The 22,909-nt window shown below is 38.1% G+C and overlaps 1 protein-coding gene across 1 annotated transcript in view; it reads left to right on the forward strand.

Annotated features, from left to right (window-relative positions):
- The window catches only part of LOC121420945 (troponin T, skeletal muscle-like), a 29,216-nt gene that overhangs the window by 1,300 nt on the left and 5,007 nt on the right, over positions 1–22,909 (forward strand). The window contains exons 3-12 of the mRNA XM_041615500.1: positions 3,124–3,167; positions 3,943–3,975; positions 6,676–6,721; positions 8,934–9,038; positions 10,244–10,363; positions 18,947–19,138; positions 20,007–20,198; positions 20,528–20,571; positions 21,539–21,565; positions 22,490–22,535. Of these exons, the coding sequence (XP_041471434.1) occupies positions 3,124–3,167; positions 3,943–3,975; positions 6,676–6,721; positions 8,934–9,038; positions 10,244–10,363; positions 18,947–19,138; positions 20,007–20,198; positions 20,528–20,571; positions 21,539–21,565; positions 22,490–22,535 (849 nt within the window). The remainder of the gene's footprint in view (positions 1–3,123; positions 3,168–3,942; positions 3,976–6,675; positions 6,722–8,933; positions 9,039–10,243; positions 10,364–18,946; positions 19,139–20,006; positions 20,199–20,527; positions 20,572–21,538; positions 21,566–22,489; positions 22,536–22,909) is intronic.

A 22,909-nucleotide genomic window follows, 5' to 3' on the forward strand; every position in this document is an offset into this window, starting at 1 on the left:
TGTCGTAGTAGTAGTAGTTGTTGTTATTTTTCTTCGTTGTAAAAGTAGTGGTGGTGGTGGTAGTAGTAGTCGTCATAGTTGTAGTAGTAGTAATGGTAGTTGTAGTAGTAGTAATAGTAGTAGTAGTAGTAGTAGTAATAGTAGTAGTAGTAGTAGTAGTAATAGTAATAGTTGTTGTTCATTGTTGTAATAGTAGTGATGGTGGTAGTAGTTGTTGTAGTAGAAGTAATGGTAGTAGTAGTAATAGTAGTAGTAGTAGTAGTAGTAGTAGTAGTAGTAGTAATAGTAGTAGTAGTAGTAGTAGTAGTAGTAGTAGTAGTAGTAGTAGTAGTAGTAGTAGTAGTAGTAGTAGTAGTAGTAGTAGTAGTAGTGGTAGAAGTAGTAGTAGTAGTAGTAGTAGTAGTAGTAGTAGTAGTAGTAGTAGTAGTAATAGTAATAGTTGTTGTTCATTGTTGTAATAGTAGTGATGGTGGTAGTAGTTGTTGTAGTAGAAGTAATGGTAGTAGTAGTAATAGTAGTAGTAGTAGTAGTAGTAGTAGTAGTAGTAGTAATAGTAGTAGTGGTAGAAGTAGTAGTAGTAGTAGTAGTAGTAATAGTGGTAGTAGTAATAGTAGTAGTAGTAGTAGTAGTAGTAGTGGTAGAAGTAGTAGTAGAAGTAGTAGTAGTAAAATAGTAGTAGTAAAATTGTAGTAGTTAAATTGTAGCAGTAGTAGAAGTTGTTGTTGTCTTTGTTGTAATAGTAGTGCTGGTGGTGGTATTAGTAGTAGTTAAGATGGCAATAGTTGTACTAGTAGTAGGAGGAGGAAGAGGAGAAGAACGAAAAGAATAAGGAGGAGGGAGGAAAAGAAACAGAAGAACTAGTCGTAGTGTATACGTAGTAGCCAGCGTTCTCGCCAGTGTATAACACGCATGGTGCAAACACCATGCGTGCGGAAATGGAGACCAAGTGGAACCATGCGTAAAATTTCAGCGACATGCGTGGAAAATTTAAATGGAAATATTCAGAAAAAAATAATACACTCTATGAACTCATCTTAGTGATAGCAACTTCATTTATCGGGTTGCGCCGAAGTCCCACCAACTTAAGACCACTTACAGGCCTACTACGGCTAGGAAAGTGGCAAGGCGCCCAGCTAGCTCGCGGCTGCTATTGCGGGCATATGACGGCACGGTACGGTCGTTCCGTTGACTATTCCCCCGTCTGCCCCGCACATCACACCGGCTATGTTCCAGGACCTACCGGTAGCTGCGCTTACTGATATGATGGGAGTGGAACTTGGAATGAATGCATTGTATATACAAGGAACATGTACTTGTACTGTGTTTGTCATTTATCCCGCCCTCTATACACACAATAAACGAATAGCAAAGGAGTTGTACTGTGTTGTCATTTTATCCCGCCCTCTCTGCACACAAAGAACGAATAGCAAAGGAGTTTGAGAACTGTGCGTGACCGCTATGGTGCATGGATGTTAGGCCTGGGACGATTGTCATTTTTACCATTCAATTATTTCCTCAAAAAATAATCAAATGATTTGATTGTTCGTCGGGAATCAGGTCTTTTAAGTCACAATAGTTGACCTACTTTATGGTGAAATCTCCATCAAAGTCACATGTTTAGAATAAATGAAAGTAGGACCTTTTTCCCCTTCTCCATGATATTTATATCAAAAGAAACTACATGAAATGAGATTAAAACTTTCAGTTTATTGTTCCAATGAAAATCCTTCCTAAATCCATGCTGGTACTCTGGTATTATGCATGCATCCCTCCAAGTGCCACACCCCTGCATATGAATGAATCAGCCCAGATCAGCCAGTGCAAAGTCCAAATCCCAAAGATGTAAACAACTCATTCATGAACTATTCTTTGAGACTGACCCCAGGTGGAGCATTTCTTGAACAATTTCATCCCTTGCCCACGATTCTACACATGTATTTCAAAAAAATATTTTGCAAAATATTTAATTTGAAATACCTTATAAAATTATGATTTTTTATCATTTGAACCTACATGTATAACTGGGTCTATTTTTGGAGACTAGTCGAGAAAGTACCGGTGAAGACGGGCGCATGTTGGAATGTAGTTTTCATTGTGTGAGGGGGATAGAAAAAAGGTTGCATTATTGTTTTGAAACAAAGGAATTCTCCGGCTCCCACCCTTATCTTTCTCTAGCTCTCCCTCACACACACACAGATGGGGGAGGGGTCAATTTATTTCTGAAGTCATGACCTCTCCTGATAAGGGAACCACTGCCTTCTTCTTTGTTTCCCCAAAAGTTTCATTGGCTATCCGAAGGTCCAATCAGCTCAAGTGAGCTTGGTTGTGTGTTTTCTTATTGTTTTGTGCACGCAGACGATGAACTCATTTTGTGTATCGAGGGCAAGGTTGGCTGGGATTAAAAAAAAAATCGGAGCGCTTTCATGTTGGTGTGTAACTGTGAATGTAATACAATCATTGATTATTTTTGAAAAATTATCTCGGTAACATAATTTTTAAACCTGTATGAAGTGTCATCATTGTTTTCTTGTCATTTTGTTATTATTACTTGGGTATTTGAGTTCTCCCAATGTCATAATCGGGATCTGCCGAACATTCGATTTGTGTAAATTTTGCTTATCGATTGGTGATTGGCGGCATGCCAATCGAACCATTTGATCAATCGATGTTTACTCCCAGGCCTAGCATTTATGTGCATTTGTGTGGGCTTAAAAATACGCCACAATGGGGCTCCCTTGGCGTCTCTATTTCATGAAAAGGCCGTCGCTTCCGCGCGGGAGGGGTGAACCCCCCTCCCGCACCCACCCCCCGGGAGTGGCAGCAAAAGTCCCCGACATGGGTGAATTTTTTTCTGGCGAGAACGCTGGTAGTAGCAGCAGTGGGCATGGGAGGGGGGGGGGTCTAAGAGCTGTATAGAAAGTTGCTGGAAAATGACCAGAAAACATAAAAATATGTTGGTCTCTTATTTTGTTTTGAAAATCCAAGCATTTGTAAAGTCACTCATAAGTTTATGACTAGCTTTGTCAAATAGATTTTCTTCCTGAAAATATGACATATCCTTCATTTGAAAGAGGGACAGTGTTGGATGAAAATGAATTGTACTTGCTCTTTTCTCATTGACAGCTCAACGAGATGAATGCTCGCATCAAAGATCTTGTTAAGCATAAGTAAGTATTTTCATAATTCACGAAATGGGGAAGAGGGAGAGAGAGAGAGAGAGGTGGGGGGGGGGGGGGAGAAAGACAAGACTTCAGTTTTTTATTTGATAAAATGTAAACTAAGATAACATGACTAATTGAACTTTCTTACAAGCATCAGAGATAATTACTGGGGGCTGTTTCATAAAGCTGTTCTTAAGCTAAGAGCGATTTTAAGGACTGATGATCCTTCCTTGTGGTAAATGGTATACACATGATTTTCATCGGTATTGATGGTAGTACCTGAGAAAGGGTCTTCAGTCGTTCATAAGGTCACTCGTAACTTGCAAATATCTATATTAAACATCCCCTGGGTCCCTTATCACAAAGGGTAGTGATTAATCGTACACTTGATTTTCACAATTGATTGTACATTGTAGTCAATGGAATCAATCATAGAAATATGTTCTATGATCATTGCTAAACTTTGTGTTATGGGCCCCTGATCTTTTTGTAGGTTTCTTCCAATAACTGCATGCTGGGATGATAATGTGACACAAATCCTGAATTCAGGTTTGTTGAGTTCTTATTGCTCGCAAATTTATTTATGAAACAGAGAATGAGTTTGACCTGATATGATTGTCTTAGTTGGTTGGATATTGTTCTTGATTATTACATTTAACATTATTATTAAAAAGAAAAATAGGAGCTCTAGAAATTTAGCTTTTATTTTTAATTAATGTGTTATTGTTGTCTTAGGGGGTGGAATACTAAAAAAAAATTGCTTGTTTTTTTTTCTAAATAGGACTGTGAATGTTATTCCAACAGTTGATCAGGGGTAAGTTTGCTTCATATGCATGCATGTTTCTCTCCTCAACATTATCTGCATACTTCATGTTATCTTTCAGGTAGAACCTGACATTAGGTTTGTTTAAAGAGTCAACTAAACTTGGTTCCAAAAGAAACTTCCACAAATGCACTACACAAATTCAACTTAGTCAAAATGAACATAATTTGAACACAGGCTAGCTGCAATGATAATAAACTAGGCACATGTCAATAATTTAGAGATTGGTTTAATAGCAAAGAGGCTGTAGACGCTCAATCATTTGGATCCGGAATCTAATGTCAGAAAAGAGAGACCAATGAAAATATGATGGGATTAAACAAACTTACCAGTTTATTAAAGTTAACAGTACCTTATGGGCACTAGTATTCAACCTGGCATCATTCAAAGATTTGGACAAACTCCCCGAATATTTAGAATTGGGAAATTTATCTTAATTTCATATATTTGTTACTTCCAGGGTAATCTCTTGTCAATATTTTCATTTTCATCAATCTGTTCACTGTATGCGCAAATTAATCGGCGATGACCCTTTGCACTGAATTGCACAGTAGTATTCAACCTAGTGATGATAGAAAGCGAATCTCAAAATGGTTTACATTGCTAAACTAGATGTAGATCTATGTAAGTCTCTGACTTTGATTAATTCCCTGTTTGGTCTCATCTCAAATGGTCTAGTCCATAGTCGGATGGGACAAGGGCAGATTGAGAGACGGCCATTTTTAATCGCTAGGTTGAATACTAGTGCCAAAAACCATCAACGTATAATTTGATTGCCCGCGCACACAGTCAACGGGTTGAAGAAAAAATAACAGAAAAAGAATAACCAGCATTTGCTCTTGGAAATAAGACGGGTCTGAAATTCAGGTAAATTTTATATTTCTATATATTTGAGGAAACTCTCCAAACGGGTTGAATACTAGCTCCCTTACGGTATGACCATCGGCATATTTAATTAATTGCCTCAATAACTAAGAAGATTTAATACAGTTGAAATTAATATTTAAACACACCTATTGAAGTCAATGAAGCATAATGCATTAATGGACTCAAGCACAGTCAAGCAAAGAATAACCATTTGTTCATTAAAATATACATTCAAATTTATTTATCTCTATGCTTTATGAGCTTGAATGTTTGAGATGGTTTTATTTTGCCCAGCCAACATGCATAATAATTATTCCCAGCCAACATGCATAATAATTATTCCCATGGTTGATATGACCATTATTGCAAGCTAAATTATTGAAAGCAAAATTAAACCCAAATCTTGAATATGAGAAGAAATTAGGGACATTTTTGGATAAAAAGATAAAACAAAACTATTATTATATGTGCATGTGTAGCTTCTGATGATATTCACACAACCACACAATAGGATTAATACACTTGTTTGCACACTATTAGAGGATGTAATAATCTCTCCTTTGCACTTTAACATTCTTAATTTGCCTGTGGAATGATTTGAAAATTAATTTTATGTGTTGTATTGCTGACTGCAACATGTGTAACTTTTCATTGTATATACATGTAAACTCGTATTCAATTTAATTCAATTGAATTTCTCTGTCCATTATGGAAATTTGGCTTGGTCACACATTCTAATGTGCATATATAAATCAGCTGAAAGTGTGAAGATTTACATCAAGTACACATTCTAGAAAAATACAAGAATACAGCACAGTCATATACAACTAAATTATATTGCACTCATAATGAAATACATAAATGGTAAAATATAAAACGTTTAAAATGAGCATGTATGTATGACTTGAAAGATAGTGAAAAACTTTCTATTTGAAAATATAATAGATAGCAATGAGTATTCTAATTATGATCTGTGTTTTGCCCAATTTGAAAAGGGAATGATGTTGATTTATTCTTATGGATGTAATGACTGAACAACATTACATTGGAGCTCCGAAAAGTTCAAAATGTACAACAGAGTGAAAAATATCAATGTTGTTTAAAAGTACAAGAGGAAAAACATTCTACCGTCTCATGACGAAAGCTTGCTGTTGTGAGGGGGGGGGGGGATGATATCACTTCACTTAAATTAATTTGTCATGCTTTGTTTTGATTTGTATGATTTTCATAGATTATTAATCATCATTTTGTGCTTTAATTACATATCATTACATGTACATTTCATCTGTGTTTTTATATTATTTGGCATCTTTCTGATATGACATAGTTCAACCTCCGCTCTATATTTGGCTATCCCTGCAAATTGCTGCAGAAACGTGGCTTGGCCTCTTGTTATGCACTCACTTAATTGCGTTGCCATCTTCGTAAAGCCATTTCCTTGCATGCGTTGATAATCTGCAGCCGACGCATTTTTTACAACTCCGTTTACGCATATTCCTATATCTTTGTGGGAGGGCGCTGTGCATTATGACATCATATGCGTAAGGTTTATATGGTTCCTTATTGACGAGGGTTGTTCCCGATGCGGCTAGAAAAGGAGTGAGGTTGGACTGTATTTGTCATCCTTATTGTGCTTTGATATTATTTGTTATTGCTTGATGTATATTGCTACGATTTAGGTTATGTTATGAGTTTTTTTTCGTCTGGTCATAATTTGATGTATTTTGTTATGATATGATTTATTATGATTTGTGATAATTTGTTATGATTTGTTTTGATTTGATATGATTTGATTTGCATTGTTCATCTAACCACTAACTCTAGCCGAGTCAGCATGCTGAAGGAAAAGGGATTCTCTTTTGATGACAAGGTATTTAGCATTAGTATTTGGTTTTCATCGATTTTGACAAGCATAATGCATGATTGATATGATATCACTTAATTGACATCACAATAAAGGAAAGCTATTTACAAAGTACATTAACATACAAAATAGTATAAAGATTAGGATATTGCAGGGCAAAAGTATATTTATTTATTTTGTTTGTTTATTTATTTATCCATTCATCAATTCATTCAGCAATTCATCTATCCATCCATTCATTCATCCATTCATTCATTTATTCATTCAATCATCCATTCATTCATCCATTCAATCATCCATTCATTCATCCATTCCTTCATCCATTCCTTCATTCATTCATTCATTCACTTATTCATTCTTCCATCCTTCATTCATCCATCCATCCATCCATCGATCCATCGATCCATCCATCCATCCATCCATCCATCCATCCACCCATTCATCCATCCATCCATCCATCCATCCATCCACCCATCCATCCACCCATTCATCCATCCATCCACCCATTCATCCATCCATCCATCCATCCACCCATCCATCCATCCATCCATCCACCCATTCATCCATCCATCCATCCATCCACCCGTTCATACATTCATCCATCCACCCGTTCATACATCCATCCATCCACCCATTCATCCATCCATCCATCCACCCGTTCATACATTCATCCATCCACCCGTTCATACATCCATCCATCCACCCATTCATCCATCCATCCATCCACCCATTCATCCATCCATCCATCCACCCATTCATCCATCCATCCATCCATCCATCCATCCATCCATTCATCCATCCACCCATTCATCCATCCATCCATCCACCCATTCATCCATCCATCCATCCACCCATTCATCCATCCATCCATCCACCCATTCATCCATCCATCCATCCATCCACCCGTTCATACATTCATCCATCCACCCATTCATACATCCATCCATCCACCCATTCATCCATCCATCCATCCACCCATTCATACATTCATCCATCCATCCATTCATCCATCCATCCATCCATCCACCCATTCATACATTCATCCATCCATCCACCCATTCATTTGTTTATTTATTTACATACATTTTACATGGTAGTCCTGTTTTACATAAAAAATACATGCATACATATATTGCAAAATGAGAATCATCACATACAAGATGGCATCCCAGGAACATACTCAAAAACCATACACATTAACAATGATAACATTCAAGGTGAATGTACATTGCATTTTAGTTACTTCATGTCATTCAGAATGACAACTTCATCAATTTTTCAAAAGCTTTTCTCTTTTAGATAAATCTACCTTAGATATGAATATAGTATACCAGCTTCTACTGTCTTAAACCTTGCTGAGATATTGGTCCTATTTCATGAAAACTTGTTACAATAACAAATGCACATCCTCTAGAACAAGTTTACTATTAGCCAATCAAATTGAATGAGCTTAGCAGCTTTAAACTGTTATTGAAAATTTGTAATCATAATAATAATAATAGGCATTTATATAGCAATCATATCAAGTTTTGTGAAACATGGTCCTGATGCAACAATCTTATTCATCATTATTATTTATTTGTATTTTGAAAAAATTGTTGAACGGAAATAAATCTAATCTAAATTTAAATTTGGCGCTTGAAACACATCAAATTTGTAGAAACGATGTGAATATCAATTTAGTTACATAATATTACTTAGATTATTATATAAGTGCAATATTTAATAGCAGTTTGCCCAGTTAGACAATTGTACTCCGACATGTACATTGTGAGACAAAGTACTGCCTTACTTTGCTCCAGCAAGCTGATTTTGATATCACAAAGAAATGCTTTAATGTCACTTTTTAGTGTATGTGATAGAGAAAAATTGAACAAAAAATTGAGTGTCAATGCAATGCTATTTTTGGCGAGTTCAAAATGATTGATTTTATAAAGCGTTATGATCGATATTATAGGCTGTAGTGATCAGTGAAACACAAAAGTTCCATTATCATGGGTAGTGAGGAAACTAAACTACATGTGATATTGACCATTCCCAAAGCAATACTCATAGTATATGGAATATAATTGAAATATTATTTGTCTGAATTTGTGACAGACACAGGTAACAAAGACATGTAGGAAATGCTTATATTTTTTTAAAAAAGTCGAATCAATATTAACCAATCCCTTTCAATAATCATAATCCCTTGTGATATTATGATTCTGTATTGCAGGCTACGAAGCAGAAACAGAACGTTGATCTGAAGGCAAGCCTGCCCTCTAGTGGTCACATAGCTGACAGGCTTCAGAAGCTGCAAGACAATCTCAAGAAGGATGCGGTAAGGACATGATCTCTTGTTTCCATTCCACTTATAAACATAAATTCCAATGGTAGTAGCGATCTTCGAACCAAATCCAATGAAATTAATACTGAAGTGGTTGTGTATGAATAGAAGCAAATGTGTACCAAATAATTATGATAGAAAATTTTTAATTGCTGAGAATTTGACAAAAGAAGCATGGTATTCAAGTCAGATGTTTAGTTTTCCAAGCAATAATTATGCACAGTCCCACATGTGCTTATATGTGTTGGCCATTCTCAGTGCAGTCACTTTTGATTGTAGATTTCATGATTTCACAGAGTTAGATTTTTAAATAAACCCAATTTAGATCTTTGATGATATGATGACACGGGACAGATGACATTTAACAGACATTCCCATGAAATCATTGTTTGTTTAAACTGTTTGCTCAGCGACGCAAAGAATATTCAGCGACACAGATAAATGTAAATTCATACATTTCTTGCTGTTGAAATATAAGGAGATGGGTGTCAGAACCACTATATCATGATGCCTCTGTTTTGCAATTAAATTATTTTATAATTTTTTTCCTCAGGATAATTTCGATATGATTCTGAAGAAAGAGCTGACCAAGATGATACACATTGCATACATGCTTTGCAATCAATTACTAATTGCCAATGACCAATAAAAATCATCGGTGCATGCGCCCTTTGTTCGAAATAATGACCAGAGACCAATCAGAGTGGTTCTGTCATGTTTTGCAATTCAGTGCAAACCTTTTTGTTACAGGGCCCTGAACAGCTGTGAGGAGTTTGAATCCATTTCTTTTTTCATTTATCTTTTTATTGTTTTATCTTTAAAAACTGAAGAAAGAGCCAAAAAGATGATGTACAGTTCTTCATAACATCTGAGAAAAAGGCTGGAATGTAGGTTTTTGCAATGAATTATCTTTTTATTTTTTATTTCAATCTTTTTCAGGAAAACCTGATATTGAAGGTAGGAAAGAAAGGGCCGATTAAGATGGCATAGAGTTCCACAGAGCCGCTGAGAGAAAAGCTGAGATCTAGGTTTTAGCAACGAATTATCTTTAGATTTTTTCTCAATTTTTTTTAAAGAGAATCCAGATTAGAATGCCAACGAAATGCCTACCTAGTTGACATACAGTTTGGCAGAACAGCTTAGAAAAAGCTGGGATGTTGTTTTTTGTAATGAATCTTATTTTTTTCACGCTTTTTCAGGAGAATGCTGATAAGACTGTTAAGAAAGAGCCGATCAAGCTGACCTACAGTTCCGCAGAACAGCTGAAAGAGGATTTGGAAGAAAGCAAGAGAGAGGCGGAGAAGTACAGAATTCAGAGGGTTAGTTTTCATTCATAAACAAAAGTAGAGTGTGAATATCGGTCTCTGACGATGGAATGAGAATTTAAAGTGGTGCTGAAAAGTTTAAGTAAACCCCACCAGGAAATGAACATATTTAAAAGTTTTCAAGATCTGCCATATGTGTGTGTGTATATTTGAGTTTTGTCAGACGTATATCAATCAGATATGATTATTTACGTCTGGGACCGACCTTTAACGTCACCATCCGAAAGACGTGACCAGGGTTCGAACACGTACAGTAGCTTGGATTACAGGCACGCGCCACAACACCCAGTTATTATAGATATTTAAAGGACAAGTCCACCCCAACAAAAACTTGATTTGAATTAAAAAGAGAAAAATTCAACAAGCATAACACTGAAAATTTCATCAAAATCAGATGTATAATAAGAAAGTTATGACATTTTAAAGTTTGCTTCATTTCACAAAACAATTATATGAACAAGCCAGTTACATCCAAATGAGAGAGTCGATGGTGTCACTCACTCACTATTTCTTTTGTTTTTGTCTCACCTGCGAAGCAGAGTGAGACTATAGGCGCCGCTTTTCCGACGGCGGCGGCAGCGGCGGCGTCAACATCAAATCTTAACCTGAGGTTAAGTTTTTGAAATGACCTCATAACTTAGAAAGTATATGGACCTAGTTAATAAAACTTGGCCATAAGGTTAATCAAGTATTACTGAACATCCTATTAGAGTTTCATGTCACATGACCAAGGTCAAAGGTCATTTAGGGTCAATGAACTTAGACCATGTTGGAGGGATCAACATCGAAATCTTAACCTGAGGTTAAGTTTTTGAAATGTCATCATAACTTAGAAAATATATGGACCTAGTTCATGAAACTTGGACATAAGGTTAATCAAGTATCGCTGAACATCCTGCACGAGTTTCACGTCACATGACCAAGGTCAAAGGTCATTTAGGGTCAATGAACTTTGGCCGAATTGCAGATATCTGTTGAATTCCCATCATAACTTTGAAAGTTTATGGATCTGATTCATGAAACTTGGATATAATAGTAATCAAGCATCACTGAACATTTTGTGCAAGTTTCAGGTCTCATGATTAAGGTCAAAGGTCATTTAGGGTCAATGAACTTTGGCCGAATTGGGGGTATCTGTTGAATTACCATCATAACTTTGAAAGTTTATTGGTCTAGTTCATTAAACTTGGACATTATAGTAATCAAGTATCTCTGAACATCCTGTGCGCGTTTCAGGTCACATGACCAAGGTCAAAGGTCAATGAACTTTGGCCGAACTGGGTGTATCTGTTGAATTACCATCATAACTTTGAAAGTTTATGGATCTGATTCATGAAACTTGTACATAAGAGTGATCAAGTATTACTGAACATCCTGTGCGAGTTTCAGGTCACATGATCAAGGTCACAGGTCATGTAAGGTCAATGAACTTTGGCCATGTTGGGGTTTTTTTTTGAATAACCATCATATCTCTAAGTTTATTGGTCTAGTTCATAAAAAGTGGACATAAGAGTAACCATGTATCGCTGAACATCTTGTGCGAGTTAGAGTAGTATTCAAAGTCAGCACTGCTGCTATATTGAACCGCGTGATGCAGGTGAGACGGCCAGAGGCATTCCACTTGTTTATTGTTTGAAATCTGAAATATTTCGATTTTCTCGTCATTTTCATGTGAAATGAAGTTTCATTCCTCCCTGAACATGTGGAATTCCATTAGTTTGACATTTTGTGCTGCAGGCAAGGAGGTCCTAATCATCAAATTCGTAGAAATTGAAATATTGTATAATTCAAACAATAAAAAACAAAAGAAATAGTGAGTGACATCATTGACTCTCTCATTTGGATGTAACCGGCTCGTTCATATGACCATTTGTTAAAAATAAGCGAAATTTTGAAATGTCATAAGGCACAAGAGATTTAATATCACCTAAGTTCGCGCGCGTTCGGAATGCTCTATTGTCTTGCTAATCCCCATAACGAACGCATTCGTAGTGCCCCCTGCATACACCTGAACGCAAGGATTACTGTAAACAAAGAAGTCAATAGAAAGCGCTGAAGTACTCCGTTCACGATACCCACGAACGCAAGGATTACTAATAACAAAGGAGTCAATAGAAAGCGCTTAAGTACTCCGTTCAGAACGGAGAATGGTTCTGCTCAGCTAGAAACAGATACAGCCAGGTCCAGGGGGATTTTCCCCAGATCGTTGGTGATCATTTTGAGAAATATCCCGAGTCAAAACTTCCCGCATTTTAATCCTGACGGACGTATTTCTTCATTTTTATTAAAAGGTGATCAATTACAGATGTTTTGAGTTCATGATAAGAAATTTCCCGTGTGTGAAGGGATGTCCAAATGTTGCGCTTTTTAATTTTGACGGACGATATATATATATTTTTTTCATTTATATTGAAAGTCAATAAATTAGACATTCGTTACAAATCGTCTAACAATAATCTTAAAACATTTCTCGAGTCAGAAGGGATGTTCAAACATTGCGCTTTTTAATTTTGACGAACGTATTTCATTTAATTAAAAGTTAATCGTCAGAGAACTTAACGATGTCTGCGTTATCTCTTCGACATCGGATCAAGCGTGGAAGTCGTCCGCTAGTAATATCCTTTACATTTTTCTTCCTTAAGTCATCCTTTATTTCATACCACGACATCGTTTACATGATTGTTAAATATGTTCTGACGTCAGAAAACTAACGGTGTCGGCTAAATCTCTACGAAATCAGACAAGGCGAGGAGGTCGTCCGCTAGTTTATCTTTGACATTTTTCTTCCCGTGGGTATCATTTATTTCATACTCTGACATCGTTTTCGTGATCATAAAATAGGTTCTGACGTCAGACAAAACGATGTCGGCGCTATCTCTCCGACATTAGATGAGGCACGGAGGTCGTCCGCTCGTTTATCCTTGATATTTTTCTTCCCGTGGGTATCATTTATTTCATACTTTGACACGTTTACGTAATCATAAAATAGGTTCTAACGTCAGACAACTTAATGATGTAGGCGCTATCTCTACGACATCGGATCAGGCACGGAGGTAGTCCGCTAGTTTCTCCTTGACATTTTTCTTCCCGTGGGTATCCTTTATTTCATACCCTGACATCGTTTACGTGATCATAAAATAGGTTTTGACGTCAGAGAATTTCACGATGTTGGCGCTATCTCTACGACATCGGATCAGGCGCGGAGGTCGTCCGCTATTTCATCCTTTTCATTTTTTTTTCTGTGGTCATCATTTATTTCATACTCTGACAATATTTACATGATCGTTATGACGTCAGATAACTTAACGATATTAGCGCTCTCTCTACGACATCGGATAAGACGCGGAGGTCGTCCGCTACTTTATCCATGATATTTTTCTTCCCGTGGTAATCATTTATTTCACACCCTAACATCGTTTACGTGATCATAAAATAGGTTTTGACGTCAGACAACTTAATGATGTAGGCGCTATCTCTACGACATCGGATCAGGCACGGAGGTCGTCCGCTAGTTTATCCTTGACATTTTTCTTCCCGTGGGTATCCTTTATTTCATACCCTGACATCGTTTACGTGATCATAAAATAGGTTTTGACGTCAGAGAATTTCACGATGTTGGCGCTATCTCTACGACATCGGATCAGGCGCGGAGGTCGTCCGCTATTTCATCCTTTTCATTTTTTTTCTGTGGTCATCATTTATTTCATACTCTGACAATATTTACATGATCGTTATGACGTCAGATAACTTAACGATATTAGCGCTCTCTCTACGACATCGGATAAGACGCGGAGGTCGTCCTCTACTTTATCCATATTTTTCTTCCCGTGGTAATCATTTATTTCACACCCTAACATCGTTTACGTGATCATAAAATAGGTTTTGACGTCAGACAACTTAATGATGTAGGCGCTATCTCTACGACATCGGATCAGGCACGGAGGTCGTCCGCTAGTTTATCCTTGACATTTTTCTTCCCGTGGGTATCCTTTATTTCATACCCTGACATCGTTTACGTGATCATAAAATAGGTTTTGACGTCAGAGAATTTCACGATGTTGGCGCTATCTCTACGACATCGGATCAGGCGCGGAGGTCGTCCGCTATTTCATCCTTTTCATTTTTTTTCTGTGGTCATCATTTATTTCATACTCTGACAATATTTACATGATCGTTATGACGTCAGATAACTTAACGATATTAGCGCTCTCTCTACGACATCGGATAAGACGCGGAGGTCGTCCGCTACTTTATCCACATTTTTCTTCCCGTGGTAATCATTTATTTCACACCCTAACATCGTTTACGTGATCATAAAATAGGTTTTGACGTCAGACAACTTAATGATGTAGGCGCTATCTCTACGACATCGGATCAGGCACGGAGGTCGTCCGCTAGTTTATCCTTGACATTTTTCTTCCCGTGGGTATCCTTTATTTCATACCCTGACATCGTTTACGTGATCATAAAATAGGTTTTGACGTCAGAGAATTTCACGATGTTGGCGCTATCTCTACGACATCGGATCAGGCGCGGAGGTCGTCCGCTATTTCATCCTTTTCATTTTTTTTCTGTGGTCATCATTTATTTCATACTCTGACAATATTTACATGATCGTTATGACGTCAGATAACTTAACGATATTAGCGCTCTCTCTACGACATCGGAGTCTTCCGCTACTTTATCCTTGATATTTTTCTTCCCGTGGTAATCATTTATTTCACACCCTGACATCGTGTACGTGATCATAAAATAGGTTCTGACGTCAGAGAGCTTGACGATTTCGGGGAGGGGGGGGGGTTGAGGCCGATATTCTACACTTAAGTTTTAAAACTTTTAATCGAGAAGCATCAAGAAGAAGAGATATGTGTATATTGTGGGAGGATAGATAGTAAATCACACAATTATGTCAAAATTATAATTTCCTCATTTCATTATTCAGAATTACGCTATGCACAGACAATCATCTTTGAATTTAATATCCTATACTGTTAAACCTTCATTTTTCATGCCGTGTCGGATCGAGAAAAAGCGAGACTCATATTTGGATGGAAGATGACTATGATTTCCCAATGCAAATTACATGTCGTTAAAATATCCTCCGATGTCGGAGTAAGAATTTATCAAAACAGCAATGTCGAATTTTAGGGTTTTGGGGGGAAATGGTTTCATTCAACAACGATCATGGTTATGAAAATCCCAAGAAAAAAACATTGGTCACAATGATATGCCTATGTATAAATGAGTGATCATTATCTCCTACTCCCTCGCTTTTCTCTGTATACTTATTAGTGGGATTTATCCTGCTCAAATATATTCGACCCCCCCCCTTCTACCCACTGGATTAGAAGTTCTGTTAAAACCCAAACAATTATGACCCGAATCCGCGTCAAAGGAGATTCATATGTTCGCTCACAATAACATACACTTTGATTTCATTTATACCTTAAGAATCACTACAAATCCCCGGCCGCGGCACCTATGTTCGTGAGCAAGGCATTTAATCCGCAGTGTTCTTTTATCCTGCATTCAAATAAATGAAAAAGCTATACACATTGTTGGTAACTAGATTTGGGCACTTAATTGTTAAAGGGGGAGGTCGCCTTTAGCAGTATGATATTGTTCTCCTGATCTAATGTCGGAGAGATAGCGCCGACATCGTTTTGTCTGACGTCAGAACCTATTTTATAATCACGTAAACGATGTCAGAGTATGAAATAAATGATACCCACGGGAATAAAAATATCAAGGAAAAACTAGCGGACGACCTCCGCGCCTGATCTAATGTCGGAGAGAGCGCCGACATCGTTAAGTTGTCTGACGTCAGAACCTATTTTATGATCACGTAAACGATGTCAGAGTATGAAATAAATGATACCCACGGGAATAAAAATATCAAGGAAAAACTAGCGGACGACCTCCGCGCCTGATCTAATGTCGGAGAGAGCGCCGACATCGTTAAGTTGTCTGACGTCAGAACCTATTTTATGATCACGTAAACGATGTCAGGGTATGAAATAAATGGTACCCCGGGAAGAAAAATATCAAGAATAAACTAGCGGACGACCTCCGAGCCTGATCTAATGTCGGAGAGATAGCGTTGACATCGTTAAGTTGTCTGACGTCAGAACCTATTTTATGATCACGTAAACGATGTCAGAGTATGAAATAAATGATACCCTCGGGAATAAAAATATCAAGGAAAAACTAGCGGACGACCTCCGCGCCTGATCTAATATCGGAGAGAGCGCCGACATCGTTAAGTTGTCTGACGTCAGAACCTATTTTATGATCACGTAAACGATGTCAGGGTATGAAATAAATGGTACCCACGGGAAGAAAAATATCAAGAATAAACTAGCGGACGACCTCCGAGCCTGATCTAATGTCGGAGAGATAGCGCCGACATCGTTTTGTCTGACGTCAGAACCTATTTTATAATCACGTAAACGATGTCAGAGTATGAAATAAATGATACCCACGGGAATAAAAATATCAACGAAAAACTAGCGGACGACCTCCGCGCCTGATCTAATGTCGGAGAGAGCGCCGACATCGTTAAGTTGTCTGACGTCAGAACCTATTTTATGATCACGTAAACGATGTAAGGGTATGAAATAAATGGTACCCCCGGGAAGAAAAATATCAAGAACAAACTAGCGGACGACCTCCGAGCCTGATCTAATGTCGGAGAGATAGCGTTGACATCGTTAAGTTGTCTGACGTCAGAACCTATTTTATGATCACGTAAACGATGTCAGGGTATGAAATAAATGATACCCACGGGAAGAAAAATATCAAGAATAAACTAGCGGACGACCTCCGAGCCTGATCTAATGGCGGAGAGATAGCGCCGACATCGTTAAGTTGTGTGACGTCCGAACCTATTTTATGATCACGTAAACGATGACAGGGTATGAAATAAATGATACCCATGGGAAGAAAAATGTCAAGGATGAACTAGCGGCCGACTTTCTCGTCGGACCTGGTGTCGCAGAGATAGCGCCGACATCGTTAAGTTGTCTGACTATCAACTTTTAATAAAATGAAATACGTTCGTCAAAATTAAAAAGCGCAAAGTTTGGACATCCCTTCTAACTCGAGAAATGTCTTAAAATCATTGTTAGACGATTTGTAAGGAATGTATGATTTATTGACTTTAAATATAAATGAAAAAAAATATAGTCCGTCAAAATAAAAAAGCGCAAAGTTTGGACACTCCTTTATACACGGGAAATGTCTTAAAATTCTCGACAAACGATCTGTACTGAATGTCAAAATTGTTATCAATGAACAAATACGCCCGTCGAAATTAAAAAGGGGAAGGTTGATAATAAACTTTCAATATGAATGAATAAATACAAGGATGCGTGTTTATTCGTCCAACTTAAGAAGTGCTCAAAGTTTGATCATCCCTTTTTATTCGGGAAATGCTCAGCGTTGTAGTAAGAAATCTCTATCAAGGCTTGAATTAATCACCACGTTCGCATGTATTCATTCATTAATAATCCGACCGTTCGCTTTGCCGTTCAGTGACACCCCCTTTTGTGCGAGAAGACAATGAAAATCAATACTCTTCTTGGCTCACTCCTTCAGTAGAATTCTGAACGTGAGTGAACTTGAACGAACGGGGTCTATTGTCTACTTTTTTAATCCCCGTTCAGAGCGCATTCCGAACGCACGCGAACGTAGGTGATATTAAATCTCTTGTGCCTAACTTTCTTAATTTACATCCAATTTTGATGAAATCTTCAGCATTGTGCTTGTCTGATTTTTCTCTATTGATTCAAATCAACATTTTTCTGAGGTGGACTCGACCTTTAATTGTGAAGTTAGGTTATGAAATATCACATGCAATAAAGTTTGTTTTTCTCCTGACATTGTAGTGTTGTTGTCTACATTCAACACTCAGCATCAAGGAGTGTATTTTGTGGTGGGGTTCACTAACTTTCACCACTGTATAATATGGCTTGACACCAGGGACCTGTTTCACAAATCATAACTTTGCATTATTGTAAATCCATGGAATCCTCGATTCTGATTGGCCACTGAGCCTTGTTACCTTGGCAGATGCCATAAGGGAAGGGTTACCATAGTTGTAACTCATGAAGAAATGAGCCTCAGAGCTTGTTTTAGATGTTACCACTGAGGAGAAAATATTAATATTTATATTTGAGCTCCATGTATTTTATTGAAATGAAAACATGGATGGCATCTCAAAGCACTTTGTTCCAGTGGAAAAAGCAGTTTGGAAATATTAAGTATTCTTATTGTTATCAGTGTCATGCTTCTCTAGTCTGGCTTTGGCCTCGAGGTCTACCTTGAGGACTATAGTATGGTCTTGTTCTTGGCCTCAGACGTCTAGTCTTTGGCCTTGAGTGGAAATATAGTGTTATCATTATTGGAGTTCTGCTTCTCAAGACTGGCCGTGGCCTCAAGGCCGGCCTGGAAGACTATAGTGTGGCCTTAGGCCTAGCCTTGTCCTTGGCCTTGCAAGATTTTAAGTCCTTGGCCTTGATCATGTTTTGTCATTCCCATTTTGATAAACCTAGAGGCAAATATTTGTTCATGTTTTAGGAGGAGAATCGTAAGCAGAGGGAGGCGGAGATTCGTAAGATGGAGGAGCAGCATGAAGAACGAATCAAGAAAGCTGAAGAGGAACGTAAGAAGCAGATGGAGGAAAGAGAACGACTGAAGAAGGAGAAGGAAGAGAAGGAGAGGGCTAAGAGGAATATGATGAGCCCCTCTGGAGCCCCTATCAACATATCTGTGAGTATCCCTCCCCTCTCTCTCCCCCTTCTTTCCCCTTTCATTCCTTTCCCCTTCCATTCCCCTCCCCATTCTTTCCCTCCCCTCCTTTCCCCTTCCATTCCCCCTCCTACAAGTTTCCTGTACCCCCTCCTATCCCCTCCCCTCTTTTCCCCTCCCCATTTTTTCCCCTCCCCTCTCCCCTTCCATTCCTCCTCCTACATGTTTCCTGTACCCCCTCCTATCCCCTCCCCTCTTTTCCCCTCCCCATTTTTTCCCCTCCCCTCTCCCCTTCCATTCCTCCTCCTACATGTTTCCTGTACCCCCTCCTATCCCCTCCCCTCTTTTCCCCTCCCCATTTTTTCCCCTCCCCTCTCCCCTTCCATTCCTCCTCCTACATGTTTCCTGTACCCCCTCCTATCCCCTCCCCTCTTTTCCCCTCCCCATTTTTTCCCCTCCCCTCTCCCCTCCATTCCTCCTACATGTTTCCTGTACACCCTCCTATCCCCTCCCCTCTTTTCCCCTCCCTTCCATTCCCCTCCCCTCCTTTCCCCTTTCATTCCCCCTCCTATCTCGTACCCTCTCCTATCCCGTCCCCCTCCTTCCCCCTCCTTTCCCCTGCCCTCTTTTCTCCCTTTCCCTTCCCCCTCCTTTTCCCTCTTATCCTATTGCATAGTTTTGATGGCATGTATATATGTATCTCTTTTCAATACCTTTGTTATTTTTTATCAGATTTTTATTACATTTTCAGCATCTATTTATTTGACATATTACTATTTTCAGCCTGGAGGATCTGTGTATAGAATTATTCTCTTTTGTAAATACAGTAAAATGGGGAGGACATTTTCCTGTTTAATTTTCCAATCGAAATGTATTTTTTGCCTTGTAGAAAGTAGTATCCCAGACCAAGGCCAAGAACCGTGAGGAAACCATTGCCGACCGGGTCCCGACGATGACCATCTCGAGCACAACCACGGAGGTCGAGCTGCGGAACTTTGCCAACGACCTCTACAACAGACTCAAGACAACCTTGGGGGATGTCTTTGATCTGAATGAACAGAAGAAAAAGAATGAGTACTATGTAAGTTGGAAGATGTAATTGACCTGAATCTGGAGGGGGGGGGGGCGACTCCCTTCTAGGGGGAGAAAGTTATTTTGAACTTCAGATGGTGTAACCTGTCCGGTTCTGCAGTAACAATTTCTCCCAATGAAGTGCCACCAGTGAGATTCCAGCATCAAATTATTTCAAACTAATTATTTGGAAGAGTTACATGTATCCTCTTTAACATCATATTGTTTATTTGAGTGAAGACCAATATCATCTGCTTTCGTTTGTATATGCCTGCGAATGTATGTAGAATTAATTAATTTCAAAGCTTTTTCATCTCTTCCTTTGTTTTCTTTTTACAGCTGAATGAACTGAATGAGAGGGTTGATGTCATCAAGACTCCCAAGTAAGTGACCATGATCGTTGTGGTGTGTGGTGGTGGTGGTGATGGTGATGATGATGATGGTGATGGTGATGATGATGATGATGATGATGATGGTGATGATGATGGTGATGATGATGATGGTGATGATGATGATGGTGATGATGATGGTGATGGTGATGATGATGATGATGGTGATGGTGATGATGGTGATGGTGATGATGATGATGATGATGGTGATGATGATGATGGTGATGATGATGGTGATGGTGATGATGATGATGGTGATGGTGATGATGATGGTGATGATGGTGATGATGATGATGGTGGTGGTGATGATGATGATGAAGGTGATGATGATGATGATGATGATGGTGATGATGATGATGGTGATGATGATGATGATGGTGATGGTGATGATGATGATGGTGATGGTGATGGTGATGGTGATGATGATGATGATGGTGGTGATGATGATGATGATGATGGTGATGATGATGATGATGGTGATGATGATGATGATGATGATGGTGATGATGGTGATGATGATGGTGATGGTGATGATGATGATGATGGTGATGATGATGATGATGATGGTGATGATGATGATGGTGATGGTGATGATGATGATGATGATGGTGGATTGGTGCTAATGGTGGGATTATGATGACTGTGATATTGATAATGGTGAATATAATTACATTTATAACAAAGAGGGTAGGACAAAATAATTTAAACAAAAAGTTTTAAAGAGCACTTTTGAAAAAGTGCTCCAAGATGATTGCTAAGGTGTGTGTTACAGGCCCCTGATGATGATAAAATCAATTGTTAAAAAGTGCTCCAAGATGATTGCTAAGCTGTGTGTTACAGGCCACTGGTATCGTGTACGAAGAACCCACACATCGTCTTGCATGCGAAATACTAGATATGTACATGTACATTACAATGCAAAGTTCTAGGTTTAAATCATTAAAACTTTTTATTTTTTCAGGTCTTCACCTGTTGTGAGCACTGGAATGTAAGTATTCCTACTTTACGGACATATGAGATATGAAATTAACTTGAATGGATTTTTTTTTTTCACAATATTACATATTATAATTGGGACTAGTTATACTCTTGTTATGGTTTCTCATTGCATATTTTGTTGCTGAATCTACTAGATTTTAGTTGTTTGGAAGTGAAATAGAATGAATAGAATTGCATTAGCTCAGTAATTTGCATATTTTCCCTACTCTTTGAGTGCCAAAAATTTGCTTAACCATACAAATTTCTGAGTGCTAATGCCATACATCTATTTGTGCTACCATTACTCAATTCAAATATGTTAAAAAAAAATATATATATGTTGAGTGACTTGCTCTGTAAAATGCTCAATATTTTATTGGAGAGTGCTCTCAGAATTCATAAAACAGACAAATACCAGTTGTGGTAACAATTTCAAAATTTAGTTCATACAGAATCATATATAGCGATCACCCAAGTGTTTGTTTGCATAACATGGGCCAAAGAATTCAGGAAGGAATTGTATGGGATTCAGGTGAACTGTTGGTCTTTTTCCAAGCAATAACAATTCACTAGCCCACATGTGCTTATCTTTGTTGGCGATCTACAGTGTGATCGTTTTCAGCTTTGATTTCATGGTTTCACAAATTTCAGTGCATGTTACCGTACCGGGGCGCCATAACACAAATGTTAGCGATTGACCGTACGCTTGATTTTCACAATTGATTGTGTATTGTAGTCAATGGAATCGATCGTAGAAAATTGTTCGATCAGTACTATGCTTTGTATTACGGGCCCCAGATCAAGATCCATGATGATACAATGACAGTTAGTCTGGGTTTTACAGACTTTCTTGTGAAATAAGTCTTTACTGCAACTATTTTCAATAATCTGTAATTTCATTTTATGCTGTGTGTCACTGTGTTTTTCTCCCCAGTGTGAGTAAATTTAAAGATGGAGGAGCGTGGTCCCCAAAGAAACAGGTGAGTTAATCCCACTGTACCACAATCCAGGGTAAAATTAAACAGGGACTCAGGACGATTCCACGGCGGAAATGCTCAAAAACAACTCTGGAAACTAAAGAAAGGAGCCCTGGAAAATCTCCATTCATTGCAATGTTAAAGCTTATCCACTTTTGCACATTAAATTTAGGCAATTTGTTGTGAAAAGTAGTCCCTGAAATTATTATTTGGTCTGTCACAACATTTTTTATAGTGTTATCTCAAGACCTAAACTCCCTTACGACATCCCTGCATCCTACATGTATGATGCTACATTTTGATATGTATTCTTCGTATATTCACATATGCCATGATAAATAATTAATTACAATCTTTACAACAGTCATTAAACATAT

Source organism: Lytechinus variegatus, chromosome 9 (assembly GCF_018143015.1).
Source record: "Lytechinus variegatus isolate NC3 chromosome 9, Lvar_3.0, whole genome shotgun sequence".
Taxonomy (NCBI): Eukaryota; Metazoa; Echinodermata; class Echinoidea; order Temnopleuroida; family Toxopneustidae; genus Lytechinus; species Lytechinus variegatus.